The sequence below is a fragment of the Spermophilus citellus genome (genome assembly GCF_964194105.1).
Source record: "Spermophilus citellus genome assembly, chromosome: 17".
Classification (NCBI taxonomy): Eukaryota; Metazoa; Chordata; class Mammalia; order Rodentia; family Sciuridae; genus Spermophilus; species Spermophilus citellus.
The window spans coordinates 27323108-27338341 of record NC_138199.1 but is presented as its reverse complement, the minus strand read 5'-3'; the positions used below and the strand labels follow the sequence as shown (position 1 = coordinate 27338341).

The window sequence follows — 15234 nt, the reverse complement described above, 5'->3', positions numbered from 1 at the left end:
CCTATTATTGATTCTCATTGGCTCAGATTGAATTATGTACCCATCTTTAAACCAAACAACATGACCTACCTTGCCATGGGGCCGGGGGTCATCCCCCAAAAAAACATGGAGATGGGCAGAATGCTGTTCCTCAAAAGGAAAAGATGGGTCCTATTATCAGGATCCCTTGTATCTTTGGGATGTGAAGCTACTGCTTTTTTCTCCTAGACTTATCCACAACATAGACCTAGACTGAAAGTGTTTTGGTTTGAATTCTTGTGGGTGCTGGGTAAGCTGAGTTCCTAAGCCTGCAGTCTTAAGATAACTCTCATTAACAGAGAATAAGAAAGGACTCACTTCTGTGATGTTGGGTTTTTTTAACAGTTGCATCAGATGGGAGCAGGGAAGCTGTGGCACATGCTTGTAATCCCCACTACTTGGGAGGCTGAGGCAGGAGGATTGCAAGTTCAAAGCAAACCTCAGCAATTTAGGCTCTGAGCAATTTAGCAAGACCCTGTCGCAAAATAAAAAGGACTGGGGATGAAGCTCAGTGGTTAAGTGCCCCTGGGTATAATCCCCAATACCAAAAAATAAAATAAAATAAAAATGAAAAGGGCTGGGGAGGTAAGTCAGTGGTAGACTGCCCTTGGGTTTAATCCTTAGTACTGGGGAAAAGTAAATAAGTGAATAAATAAATAAATGCACAGATAGAGGCAGGGAACCCTCACAGCCAAAGATGCCCAAAACTCATGACTCCTTTTAGGCAGAACAATGGATAATTCCACGCATGGGATCCTACCAATCTATCCCTCCCCAGCCTAGACAGGAGCCTCTGATCTAAGACTGCTTTCGTTCATTGTTCATTGACATGGGTTACATGGCAGCAATAGGCTGGGGGTCAGCACATCTCAGAGAACACCTTATGCTTTATCTGAGGCATATCTGCTGAGGGAACCCTTGAGACTCAGCTTGCTCACTCTACCTGCTGACTCCCAAGCCACTTTCTACCTCTTTTCCCCAAACTTGCAGGAACAGAGATGGGGTAGCAGGCAGTGCCCTAGGAAAAGAGCTGACTTGCTTGTTTTTCAAATATTTTATTAAGAATAAGGCATATGACAGTCACCCCTTAAAGCACAGGGCTCTATTTCTGTGGGTGAGTGAATACACTCTGAAAAGCATTGGGTTAAAAAGCGCAGCCAACAGAGAATTCGGAGCAGGATCCCTCTGCCCTGCATGTCCTCCTTTCAAGGCTGACATAACAGTGAGAGGGCATTTAGGGGTCCCTCGGGCTCTGCAAGTGAGGAGATACTGCTCCACACCCTCTGGCCTCCTTCTCCACTAGGTAGGGCTCTATACTGCCCTGAACTGGTCCCACAAAGTGCAGGTCATGATGGAAGGGTTACAGGGTCATGGGTATAGAGCCTCATACAACTTTGCCCACTGTGCCCTGGCTAGCTTCCTGAACACTGGGGGGCTTCCATCTACCTGCAGCTCTCCCTTCTGGGACTTTCTATACTTGGAATGTGGTGGGATCCCTGCCTAGGGATCCCTGTCCATGTCCACACTCCCCTCCTTCCACCAGTGGGGTGCATGTAATAGAGAAGAGAGACGAAAAACATTCCTTTCCCTTCTCAGTCACCCAAATATTCCAAGAGCTAGGCCTGGTGGGTCCCTCAAACCAGGACCAGGAAGGGGAGGAAGTGGAAGCTGAGGGCAGGGCCCCAATCAGGCCCTGAGGCTGCAGGTAGGTGGAAGGAAGTCTCTATTCCTTTATTTCCAGATGAGAGTAGGGGAAGGGGTATTTCTGTTAAAACTGGAACCCTGTGTCTGCCTTAGGCCTCCCGCCACTCTTCCTCCCCGAGATAAGGGTTGCCTTATTTCCTTTCCCAGCCACCCCCAAACACATCAGCTGCAGGTCAGCCACCCCAGCACTCTCTTTCATCTGGGGACTCTCCAAGCACTACCCAAACAATTAAGTATCATTATCTGGTTGCTGGAGGAGGGACAGGGTTTGGACAGTGCTGACAGGGTCTCTTGGGGAGAGGCAGGCAGGCCACTGAGGATTCCTGGGGCTGGGTATGGTGGGTGCTTCTAGCCAGACACTCCAGGTAGTGAGGAAGAAAAAGGAAGAGAGCTATTGCTACAGAGCTTTGAGGGATGCCAGGTGGCACAGCTATGGCTTTTAGTGGATGGGTGGGCGGTGGATAAAGGACTTTGCCATCTCTGCAGAAGAATCAACATAACAAAGTCACCCCAAAGGTGTGGTTGTGGGAGATGAAGGTCAATGTGGGTTCCTCTGGAAGAGAACTTTCCTCTTCCCATAATCCTCCAGGCACCTTCAAGAGAGGGGAGTGAGCCCTCTCCCCCACAGGTTCTGCTAGGGAGGGCAGCAGAATGGGACACCGTGAATCATAGGCTCTTGAGGAGAGGCAGATGCCTGGGCACAGCCACAGGGGCTAGTGGGGTAGAGGTAAGGCAATGAGAGAAAGGTTCCCAGACTGCCACCTCTGCTGCCTTACTCCCAGGAGCTGGACAGCCCAGACTAGGCCTGGTTATTGCTTGGTGGATTCATCAATCCTGGATAGGGTCAGCTGGGAGGGGGCAGCATGTTTGACCAGGCCTGAAGTGTGCTCACTGGGTTCTGCTTCTTACCAAATTCTCCCTCCCTCTAACAGGGCAAAAGAGGATATGACTGGGGATTCCCCACTTCTCCCTGGGGGCCTTAATGGGAGAAGAGTTTTTCACCTACAGAGATTGATTCTGCTCTCCTCCCAACCCCTGGGTGACATGCAGAATGTGTGTCTTCAAGCCAGGGTCAGAACCTGCCAGGGACCAGTGTCTGAGTGAGGGAAAGGCGTCCTCCCTTGGCAGCCCCTGGAAGAACCCACAGGCACTTAGGACTCGATGTAGGACCAACCCAAGAGGGATGGTGACGGAGCTTTGGGGGTTTGTGTTTCTAGGCTGGGCTGGGCTGGGGGCAATGAGCTGGACTGAAACTGTATTTCCTGCCTTTGGTAGTGGGGGTTGGGTAGCTGGGAGAGTGGGAGAGGGGAGGAATCCTGCTTTCTATTTACCATTTCCCCACCAAGACAGAGGGTCATAGGGGCATCCCACCACTCTCAGATAGGCTTAGAGGCATCCCTGGAGGGGGGCATTCCCCCTTGCAAACCCAAACTTCTATCAATAGCTTCTACTTCCGAGAAGCCAGGCCCTCTTTCCTGCCTCTGGGTGCAGCCAGCTGCTTAGAAGCTGGGCAAGGTTAGCACCAATAACAGGACTAGGGAAACTCCCAGAACAGGCTCCTGAGGGGGAGCAGCAGTCTTTGCCCTGTCCCAGGGCGCTTCCCCAGCACAGCTCCAATCCCTACATACCTGCCTGGCAGACCCGAGAAGAACTGAGCTGGAATAGCTCCAGCCCCGTTCCTGCCACCATTCCATAACTCTTCTAAAGGTCTATGGCGTGCTGCTCTCCGGAAGTTCAACTTCCATCAGGCAGCACTTTCCCCACCAGGGTTTCTGGGAGGATGCAAATTCTAAAGTGTTTGGTGCTCTCACCTGCAAGGATGTATCAATGGGGGAGGGGTAACGGGAGGTTTCCGAGTGAAGAGGCTGGTTCTTAGCCTGGGCCTCTCCTCGGGAGCAAGGTTTGGCAGGGCTGGGGGAGGCAGGGCAGGGAAGCTGGAAGGTCTAGGGGTGCCAAGTGCACTCTGCATTTCCTTCTGTAGGCCAACCCAGCCTTTACCCTCCCCACAAAGATTGTCAGCTTTCCCGGGCGTGTCCCCCGCCCCTCCCCTCCCAGTGGCAGGGTGGGGACCAGATCTGGATTGGTACGAGTCCTTCTCCACAAAAAAAAGGTGCAATCGCTCAGCCCCGCAGAGGAACTCCCTCGCGAGAGGGGAGAGCTCGAAGCTTCAGAAACGCTGGGAAATACAAAAGGCGGGGCGGTTTGAGGGGGTGGGGAAGCTGGGGCCGCCTTCCCCTGCTCCCTGGAGCCGGGGCGACTGCCCTTGGCCCTAGGGACCTGCCAGCGGGACTGGGCTGCGTCCCTAGGAGGGCCGTGAGGGCCTTTCCCCCGCCAGCCCCAAGCCTACTCCGGGGCCCCGGGCGCGCTGGATGCGGCGGGCGGGCTCTGGCAGGGCCTGGGTTGCTGGCCACCTTGGTCTGGAGGCTCCTGTGGCTCCTGTGGCGGCGGCTGGCGTGGGCCGCGGGCGCCGGGCCGCGGGGGCCTCCGGGCGTAGAGGAAGAGCGCGGGGTCTGGCATGGGGTCGACGTCGTCCAGGGGTCCAGCCGCGCGGTCCCAGGAGGCCCAGTCCCGGCTGGGGCCCTTGGTGGCGGCCTCGGGCGGGCGGCGGGCCCTTTGAGCGCGCCGGCGGGGCCGGGGTTCCGCAGCAGCGCCGGGGCCCGGGCGCGGGGCCTGTAGTCTCTGGCGCGCGGCGTGCAGCTGGCAGGAGAGGTAGGCGGCCGCTTCAGTGTGCTTCCGCAGCTCGGTGCCCAGCACGGTGGCGCGGTGGCTGCGGCGACGCAGCTCCTCCAGGAAGCGGCGCTCCTCCGCACGCAGGCTGCACCGCAGCGCCGACACCAGAACCTCGCGCTGCGCTACCTCCCGCCGCAGCTCTGCGTTGGCGGCGGTCCGTGCCGCCAGCTGCGACTCCAGCGCGCGGCACTTGCTCTCCAGCTCCCGGGACGCCTCCTCTGGGAAGAAGAGATAGAAGAGAGCGGTGACGGTGCCCGCCTGGCGTGGGGCAGAACCCCCACAGCTCAGCGGCCAGTGTAACAAAGCTTTAGTTCGCCCCACCTACGCGGCCTGTGGTGCGCTCTTTCCCTCCCCACGAATCAGCCTCAGTGGCCTGCCTTTTTCTTTCTCAGGATCCTTGCACATATCCTGGCTTTTCTTGTAATTTTTCCCGGGTTCTTTTTTTTTTTTTTTTTTTTTTTTGGTGCTGGGGATTGAACCCATGGTCTTGTGCATGTGAGGCAAGCACTCTACCAACTAAGCTATATCCCTAGCCCTTTCCGGGTTCATTTTAAATGTGAAACTCTTTTTAGTCCTTCCAAAAGTAATTTGTTGAGCTGTCTATATGCACTGTATTAGGCATTGAGGATATGGTGGATAATAAAATGTGTCTCAAGAAACTTACAATGCAATGGAAGAGATATAGTAAATAATAAATGAGGTCACACTGTGACATGCTCCAAAAAGAAGCAAATCAATCAATGCTCTAACAGAAGGATGTGACCTAATCAGAGGTGGCTTCCTGGCAGAAGAGTCTTGGCTTAGAATCTGAAGGATGAATACCTCTTCCCCTGGAGAAGTGTGCTCCAGAAGAGGGAACATCTTGTTCAAAAGCCCCATGGAAGAAAGACATGGCAAGAGCAAGGGGCTGGAAGAGTTGGGAGTGTTCACAGGAAGGGAGAAATTGGGTGTCCTTGTTTCCTTTGTAGAGATTTATCATTTTTTTGTTGTTTGTTTTTTAAGCCAGGCACCTATAATCTCAGCTTCTGGGGAGGCTAAAGCAGGAGAATCACAAGTTCCAGACTAGCTTGGGCAATTTGGCAATACCCTGTCTCAATAAAACAAACAAATAAATACCTCTGGGGATGTAGCTCAGTAGAGTACCCCTGGGTTCAATCCTCAGGTTTTGTTTACTTGGGTATTGTTTGCTTTTGCCCCTGCAGCAGGTTTCAGCCCTGAACATAACATTGGAACACTCAGAGAGCTTTTAAAAAAATACCACTTTCTTGGGCTGGAGTTGTGGCTCAGTGGCAGAGCAGTTGCCTCAAACATGTGAGGCACTGAGTTTGATCCTCAGCACCACACAAAAATATAAATAAACAACAACAAAAAAATACCACTTCCTGAGCTGGAGTTCTAGCTCAGTGGTAGAATGCTTGCCTAGCATGTGTGAAGCACAGGGTTGGATTCTCAGTACCGCATATAAATAAATAAAGATCCTTTGACAACTTAAAAAAAAATACTTCCTGGGCCCTACCAAGGCCTATTTGAATCACAATCTCTTGGATTGGACCTGGAAGTGATAGTGCTTTGGTTTTCACAGGTGAATCTCATGAACAGCTAGAATTGAAGACCCCAGCCTCCTGGGTCATGAACTCCATCCTGGAAGACTGTATCCTGGGACTTGGCACATGTGAGTCAATGTTGAGATCTAAGCAGCAGAAAGAGGAAAGGGAACAGTGGGCTGGGTATGGTGGTGCTGGCCTATAATTCCAGCTACTCCCAGGAGGGAGGCAAAGCTGGAGGATTGCAAGTTGGAGGAGAACCTCAGCAACTTAGGGAGACCCTGTTTCAAAAATAAACAGTAAGAAGGAAAAAAGGTAGGGATGAGGATGGAGCCCAATGGTCTCCTGGGTTCAATCCCTAGAGAAGGATAGGAGGAGAAGGAAGAAGTAAAAGGGAACCCTAGGACATGAAAATCACCAAGTTATAGGACAAAGAAAGAGTTCTCAAGTTCATTGAGAGAGAAGAAAAAAAACAAAAGACCTCAGGACATTGGGATAGTGACTTGAGTTCGTGACCCCAAAAACCTTTTCAAAGGAAAGACAGTAGGGGTGAAAACTGCTTGTCACTGATCTGTCCATCTGGTTTTTTTTTTTTTTTTTTTTTTTTTTTGTATGTGTGTGTGGGGTGTCTAAGGACCTAAGGACCAAGGGTTGCCCAGGGCTGCCATCTAAGGAAGTGAGCAGAGTGAGAAGAAATATTTAGGTGATGCCAGCTAATCTTTATATATACAAAGCAATTTGCAGGACTCCTAGCACTTTAGTTTAAACTTCCAGCTGTCCTTGTCTTCAATTCTTGGTCATGTAGCTCTTAATCTATAAGCAACTCAGCAATATGGCAGTTTGTCCTTAAGAACTCTTCTGGCCAAGAGTAACTAGTTTTGGATTTATTTTTAGCTAAGTTCTTAGAGTCCCTCCAAGCCAGGTAAGTGAAGTGTCTTGCACTTCACAGACAAAGGATAACACCCAGTCCTAGTTCTTAGAGATCCTATAATCTGATGATTAAAATCCTATAATCTGGTGATTAAGATTAAGGCAATCTTCCTCCTGCCACATTTAATTTTTTTAATATTTATTTTTTAGTTGTAGTTGGACACAACACCTTTATTTCACTTATTTATTTATTTATTTTTATGTGGTGCTGAGGATGGAACCCAGGTCTCGCACTTGTGAGGCGAGTGCTCTACCGCTGAGCTATAGCCCCAGTCCCACATTTAATTTTTTTAAAATTATAGTTAAAGCAAAATAAAAATTACCATCTTAAACATTTCTTTCTTTCTTTCTTTTATTTTTTTTTTGCACCAGGGATTGAACCCATGGGTGCTTAACTACTGAGCCACATTCCTGGCCTTTTTTTGTATTTTATTTAGAGACAGGGTCTCACTGAGTTGCTCAGGGCCTCCCTAAATTGCTGAGGCTGGCTTTGACCTCAAGATCCTCCTGCCTCAGCCTCCCAAACTGCTGGGATTACAGGTGTGCACCACTGTGTCCATCCCCATCTTAACTATTCTTAAGTTCAGTAGTATTACATATATTTACATTGTACAACAGATCTCTAGAACTTTCTTTTCTTTTAATTATTTATTTGTTTATTTTAATGCCATGCTAAGGCTCAAACCCAGTGCCTCACACATGCTAGGCAAGTGTTTTATCACTGAGCTCCAGCCCCAGCTCCAGCCCCTTTTTTTCTTTTTTAATGACAGGATCTCCCTATGTTGCCCAGGTTGGCCTTGAACTGTTGGGCTCAAGTGATCCTCCTGCCTCAGTCTCCTGAGTAGTTGGGACCACACAGAGAAATACCTGGCTACCCCAGATATCTAGAATTTTTTTTTTCTTCTTTGGTTCTGGGGCACTTTACCACTAAGCCATATCCCCAGCCTTTTTTTTATATTTTATTTAGAGACAGGGTCTCGTTAAATTGCTTAGGGCCTCACTAAATTGTTCTGAACTCACAATCCTCCTGCCTCAGCCTCCCGAGCATCTGGAATTACAGGCATGTGTCACTGTGCCTGGCTCCAGTTCTTTTTATTTTTTATTTTGAGACAGGGTCTCACTATGTTGCCTAGGTTGGCCTCCAACTTTTGGTCCTCTTGCCTTAGCCTCCTGACATTACAGGTGTATGCTTCTGTATCTGGCTCTTCTGCCCTCTCTTTACCCCTCACACTTGGGATTAATCACAGGGGCATCCTACCACTGAGCTACATCCCCAGCCCTTTTTACTTTAATTTTAAAAAATTAATTAGTTAATTAAATTAATTTTTGTGGTACTAGGGATTGACTCCAGGAATGCTTTACCACTGAGCTACATTCCTATTCCTTTTACTTATTTATTTTGAGACAGGGTCTCACTAAGTTGCCCAGGCTGGCCTCACATTTGGGATATTCCTGCCTCAGGAGAGGATCCCAAATTTGAGGCCAGCCTGGGCAATTTAGTGTCTGGGATTACAGGTGTGTAACACTGTGCTCAGTTTTCTCTGGAGCTTTTTCATCTTTCAAAACTGGAACTCTTGTGCTCATTGAACACTATCTCCCCACCCAACTCCCTTATTATAAGTAAAATAATGCTTAGGGAAAAAAATGTCCTGATGCAATTGCTACAGTAGCACTAAGTTATGCTTTTGTGAAGTGGAAGATTTGCTAATGTGTGTGTGGGTGCATCTCTTTTGTTTTCATCTAGACTAAGTGCCTCAAAGCCAAGGACTCCATACTACCATTGTGTTACATTTTGACACTCAGCATCTGGTGGGGTGTGGACATTTACTGTAGATCACTTGTACAGGATGGGAAGAACTGGGGAGCTGGGTCCCAGAAACGTGGAATTAAAACCACAGAGCCATCTCCTTTCTGCTTTCCTTTTCTTACTTTGGACAGAGACATGGATACAGGGTGCTTCATATGGTATTGCAGGTTGTTTACTGTACAAGGTCACTCTCTGAATGGGCAGGCAGGGCTGACATGCTCTCTTGGTGAGGATGTCACCAATATGAGGAGGTTGCTGTCCCTATGTTCAGGCTGGGATGGAGAGACATAGGTCCTACCAAGGGTTGGAGGGAACTTGACCTGTTGGGTCCCATGACACTTCCCCACCAGTGGTTCTTCTCTTACCTTGCTGGTGAGATTGGGCTTCTCTCATTTCCAGGTCATGGGTCAGTTCTGGGGGAGAAAAAAGAAAAAGCTGATTTGTGTGTATGTAGAGATATGGGGGGAGGTATAGATATCAGGGAATCATAGTTCAGTAAAGTGTCAATAAGGATGCCTAGAACCATCTAAACCATCCCCTACACCTATTTTGCTGCAGCTCAGCAAGGGGAAGAAACATGCCCAGGGCACAGTCTGAGCTTGGCAGGCTCAACTCCAGTTCAGGCTTTGTGCCTTGGTTGGGGAATTAGCTCAACCTTTGTGGGACAGAGGAGCCTGGCTTATTTGGGGACTCGGGAAGTATCTGCCCCTGCCTAGGGCTGATATGCCAACTGAATAGCTGATCTGGAGGATTCTTACTGTTCAGGGCTTTGACTCATTAGTGTTTCTCTGACGGTATCCAGAGCCTCTTAGGGGCACTGGAAAGGGGCAGTAGCTATTTATCAATCTGGACCATGTGTTTTACTATTTCCACAGCCAGTACTGCTGTGCCTTTGTTATTGTCTGAAGATCAGCTCAGCTCCTTCCCGTGGCTCCATTCTGCCATAATCCACGGGGAGGGGCCAGGAGCTTCAGGGAGGACAGTGCCACCTAGTGATGGACCTGCATGGAGTTTGGCTTAGCGTTGAGCGGGTGGGACCCAGCAGGGTGCTGCAAGGGAAAAGCCGCCCAAGGGCACTGGTGCTGCAACAGTTTCCTCTTGCGCATTGGTGGCCCTACTTTCACCCTTTCCCTCTTTTCTTGTCCTCCCAGTTCCTGTTTCTTTCTTTCTTTCTTCCTTTCATTTTTTTCTTTTACTTATTTTTTTTTTTTTTTTTTTGCTGGGCTGGGGATGAACCCAGGGTCTCGGGCATGTTAGGCAAACACACTACCACTAAGCTACACCCCAACCCTAAGTCCCCATTCTTTAGTGCCCAAAGGGGCCCATTTCTCAGCCCAACTGAGCTTGATATCATTTAGCAGCCCCATCTCTTTCTTCTACCACCATCAGAACGCAAGAACTGGGAAGAGGGGCTGTGGGGGTAGCTTAGTGGTGGAACACATGCTTAGCATGTCAGAGGTCCTGAGTTGGATCCTGGGCATCAGTGGAGAAAACTAGTCAGAAGGGAGCCAGAAGCCACAGAGGCCTGTGTAGGAGGAGACCCACTCAAGATCACCTGTGTGTACCTGCAGGAACAAAGTATAGAGCCCAAAGGAGGAAGGTGTGAACCTGGGGGTGGGGAAAGGTAGCATATCTCTGGGACCACCATCCAGCAGTACCTACAAAGACTGGCCCAGGGCCTCTCTGCCTGCTCTGCCTCACTGCCCTCAGGGGGCTCTTCTAGAGACCAGGGGCTTTGCTGGAGAAGCCTTCTCTGGAGAGACCACTTGTTGCCAGGAGACAGAGCCCAGGGTACCTGGGCCTTTGCTGTGACCGGAGCCTGAACCTCTTCCCTGGGGACCCCGTGAGGACTCTGAGGCCTCTACCCTTGCAGGGTTCTTGGGACCAATTGGCCTCTCCTCAAAACTTTGCAATGTAGCTCAAGGGACCATGGACTAGGTTAGGAACTTAGCTCAAGAGACCTTGGCTTTGCCACTGCCTCCCTATGGGCTGGTTTCTCTTCAGCCTTTCACCATGGGACTGGAGGATGGGGAGAGAGAATCCCAGCTGGGCTCCACTCCTCCATCTGGCAAATGTTCCTTCCCATCTTTTGACCAGAGTCCTCATGGTTCAGATGAGCATATTGTGAGGTCAGATACACTGTGACTTTGGGCCAGTAATAGCACCATTCTGAGCCTCTGTTCATCTGGAATATGGGGACAAAACAGCACTTCTAAGGGGCTGGGTGCCAGAAGGAAGTGAGGGAAAATAAACAGAGGGCTTGGTCCAGGGCTGAGTTAGTGCTGAGTGCACAGTAGGCGATGGGCAGCTCTTGTCATCTTTCAGGCTGCACAGCCAGCCCAGAACACACCCACCACCTTCTCAAACACCTTTGTCCCGAGTCTTCAGCCAGCCTAGGTTTCCAGAAGCTCTCCTGGCTTCTCTCCTTTCCTATCCCCTTCCTAGCCTCTGCGATGCTCTTCAACACCACCCCATCTTTTCCTTTGTTCTTCCCCCTTCTCATCAGCCCTTCCTCCTGGAGGGAGGGCCTTATTCAGTCATTTCAGCCCCCACGGTGGCTGTTCCAGCCCAGTCCAGAGTTATTTTTATCTTCTTAATCAATAATCAAGAGTCTGTCGATCCATGCCCATTTGAGAAGGGTAGTGAGGGCAAAGGGCTCTCTGTGCCTGCCTGTGATACTTTCTTGGGATCCAGCCTGTGTCAGGAGCCAGGGGATCCAAGTTCTCGGAATTAGGGCAAAACAAGAAGAAATTCGAGGAAGTGCTGTAAGGTCTTAGGATTACTATTTTCCTCTAAGGCTGTTATTTCAATGCCAAAGTTTCATGGGGCAGGGATGAGTTCTCATGGACCATTCCTGCACTTAGGATGGTCTCTGCTGCCATCTGGTCTTTGGGGGGAGATTGCAGGAAGCCTGCTTTGGAGTTTGGCAGCTTGACCTGTATGTGGACCAGGAGAAAAATGTGGTGGTTGAGAGTCAGGACTAACTTCTGCTTGTGCCACAGTGTGAGAAGCCAGGTGGGTCCCTCAAGCTCTCTAGGCCTGTTTTCCCCTGCAGTGGGGACCCTCCCATGGACAGAGGCTGCAAGAGAGGTAGAGGAGTGAGTATCTTGGAGGTAGAGAATGTCCAGAAAGCTGAAGAGGCACATAGGACTAGGCGTCCTGGTTCTGCCCTTTAACATACTGTATGAGTCTCTCTATGTACCTCAGTTTACCCATTTCTGCAATAAACAAATTGGGTCCTCCCAGCTGAGACATTCTGTAGCCAATGGTTCAAAGCTTGTACTCAGAGAGCCTAAACCTGTGTGAGCATTTGGGCCAAAGGCAAGGCTCTGAGAGGCTCAGGGAGTTGAGGCTGCAGGTTCAAGAGTAGAAGCCAGCCTGAGATTTTGTTCTGTCCTTTGCCTCTCTTCACCATACTCACAAATCCAATCAGGTGCCAAGCCCTTTCCTTCAACCTGCCTTTCACTGGCCTTCCCTTTTCCATCCCTCTTCATTCTCTCTTCTGGACCATCTCATTAGCTCTTCCATAAGTCTCCTGATCTCCCTCTCTCACAAGTCATCTTCCATGAAACTGCCAGATTGAGTTTCTTAAGGCTGCATAATGCTGATGGAGCTCAAAAACCTTCAGTAGCTCCCCACTACCTCTAAGTGGACAGGCCAAACTCCTTAGCTATCCTGGTATTTGTTACGGTCTTCCACAATCTACCTCCAGCTGGACTTCTCACCAGCCTCCTCTCAGATCAATTTTATCCTGTCAAAGAGAACTTTTCATGAGCATTTGATCTCTTACCTTTTGGCCTTTGCTATGCTGTTGCCTCCATTTGAAAGGTTTTTTTCCTCTTCCTTTCCTTATAATATCTTTTTTTTTTCTTTTTGTGGTGGTGGGGATCAAACCCAGGGCCTTGTGCATGCACAGCAAGCACTGTACCAGCTGAGCTATAACACCAGCCCTCCTTATAATATCTTACCATGTCTATTTATTAGTCAGCTTTCAAGGAGTTGAAGTGCTTCCTCCTCTGGGGGGCCTTGGTTTCCTCCTTTATCACTTGCTCCAGGTTGACTATGACCTTGTCTGTGAACAACCTTCCCACCTTCACATATGCATATATATATATATATATATATATATATATATATATATGAATATATATGAATTATATATTCATATATATATATATAATATTTTATGTTTATTTTTCAGTTCTGGGGATTGAACACAAAGCCTTGCGCATACTAAACATGTCCTCTACCACTGAGCCATATCCCCAGACTTCTTCTGTATCTTTTTTTATTTTTAAATTTTTTTAGTTGTTCTTGGACATATTTTTATATGGTGCTGAGGATCGAACCCAGTGCCTTCCACATGCTACACAAGCGCTCTAGCATGAGCCACAACCACAGCCCTCTTCTACATCTTAATATCACCGTTGGTATGTGTCTCCCCAGTTAGACTCTTGGTTTCTTCAGGGCTTGAGGTGCTTAGTGAACAGTGACTCAAAGAAAGACAAGAATATGTAGGAACTTGTTTCCATGTTCCCCCATCTACAACCTCACCAGAGCCCTCAATCCCAAAGCTCTTATCCTACCTTCCCAAGTCTCAGTTTCCTCATCCAGAAAAGGAAGTGACAGGATTAATGTGAGACTCACAGGGGCTCATGGTGGCCACCCTATCAAAGACAACAGTAATGATGATAACACTGACTCTTCCTCACCCAGCCAGCCAGCCGGCCCTCTTGGCCTCACCTGAGCAGCGTTTCTGCAGCCTCAGAATTTCCAGGTGCAGGTCTCGAAGTAGTGCCATCTGTTCCTTTTTCAGGAAGCTGATGTGTCGCTGCACGCTCTGAATCTGATGCTCCAGGGACATGGTATCCATGGTAACCCAGGCCAAGGCCCCACCTGGGGAGGACCACAAAGTGAACACACATCTTTTGAGCCCATCTGTCCTGCCACACTGTCAGATCCCTCGTGGTCGCTTCTACTCTGGAGTCTTCTTGTCATTGGGTAGACAGTTCTGCTACCGCTGTCGTTTCTCCTCTATTGACTCACTCAAGCTTCATGAACAGTGGGTGAGTTGTCAAGGAAGTAAAATTATTCCCATTTAAGAAATGAAGAAGCCGAGCACGGTGGCGCTCACCTGGAATCCCAGCAATTTGAGAGGCTGAGACAGGAGGATTGTGAATTCAAACTCAGGCTCAGCAACTTAGTGAGGCCCTAAGCAACTCAGCGAAACCCTCTCTCTAATAAAAAATAAAAAAGGGCTTGGGCTGGGGCTCAGTGGTTAAGTGCCCTTGGGTTCAATCTGTAGTATCAAAAAAAATGCATTAAGAGATGAAGAATTGGGCTGGGATTGTGGTTCAGGGGTGAGTGCTTGCCTTGACTGGGTTCCATCCTCAGCAACACATAAAAATAAATACATAAAAATAAAGGTATTATGTCCATCTACAACTAAAAAAAAAAAAAGGAGATGAAGAACCAGAGGCTCAAGAGGAGCTTGCTTTATTTTTGTTCCTGTGTAACTTTGGATTCTTCTGCTCAGAGAGAAAAACAAATGGAATAGCAAAGAGACCACTTGGGGGGTGGGTCTAGCTGCCTCTTCATAAGCTGTGTGACTTAGGGCCAGTCCTCTTCCTCATTGGGCTCTCAGTTTTCCATGGGTAAAATGGGAGAGTGTGGACAGGATGAACCTGGAAGTCTCTTCCAGCTCTGGCGTCCCACAAGCATCTCAGCTCCAGGATGACTTCAGCTCAGCTGGCAGGGCTGCCAGACTGTTGGAGCCACAACCCTCCCCAGGTCAGCTCCATTTCTTTCTTTCTTTCTTTTTTTTTTTTTTTTGGTGGCGTAGGTACTGGAGATGAACCCAAGGGCAGTTTAACACTGAGCTACCTCTCTGACATTTTTTATTTTTTAAGACAGGGTCTCACTAAGTTGCTTAGGGCCTTGTTAAATTTCTGAGGCTGATTCCGAACTTGCCATCCTCCCGCCTCACCCTCTTGAGTTGCTGGGATTAGAGGTATGAGCCACTATGCTCAGCTAGTCAGCTCCATTTCCCTGACTTAAGCAGGGCCCTATACTCCTCCTAGCCACAAAGAGGAAGATCTGATGAATGTTTACTGTGAGCTGAAGGAAAGTCCTGGGGTCCCTTTGTAAAAGAGAACTGAAAGAGGGTGATTCAGAGACTCACACACTAAATCCCGTGGCAGAAACCTAAGTCACTGTAATGGGCCAGGGAGATGTGCAGTAATGTTGGCTGGGTTTTCCAGCTTTCCCTGTGGCCCTGCCCTCTTCCCAATGACTCTCTTTCATGATGATCTATATCCTGGAAAAGCAAAGGCAGAAGGCAAGAACATGGGGCCCTGGGCAGTGGGTTGCAGGATTCAGAGCGCATACCTTCTCTGTCAGAGGGGTCCCTGAGGTTTGAACAACCTGCCTCCACCTGCCCCAGGAATTCCACAGCCAGTGAGAGAGGGAGGTGAGGAAGACAGCTCTGTTTAGCAAATGATC

At 49.1% G+C, this 15234-nt stretch overlaps 1 protein-coding gene and 1 long non-coding RNA gene across 2 annotated transcripts; one reads left to right on the top strand and one right to left on the bottom strand.

Moving 5' to 3' along the window:
* Positions 1-593: 593 nt before the first annotated feature.
* Positions 594-13606, bottom strand: CCDC92B (coiled-coil domain containing 92B; the record flags this gene model as incomplete). The annotated part of the gene is made up of 3 exons (XM_081270394.1): positions 594-4670; positions 9099-9146; positions 13477-13606. 3 exons carry the CDS (start codon positions 13604-13606, stop codon positions 4066-4068), a joined length of 783 nt encoding a protein of 260 aa, XP_081126520.1. The 3' UTR covers positions 594-4065.
* LOC308635721 lies at positions 4298-13689 on the top strand. The gene is made up of 3 exons (XR_014019252.1): positions 4298-4431; positions 6035-6124; positions 13550-13689. It is a non-coding gene; the product is annotated as an uncharacterized lncRNA (long non-coding RNA).
* The last annotated feature ends 1545 nt before the right edge of the window (positions 13690-15234 follow it).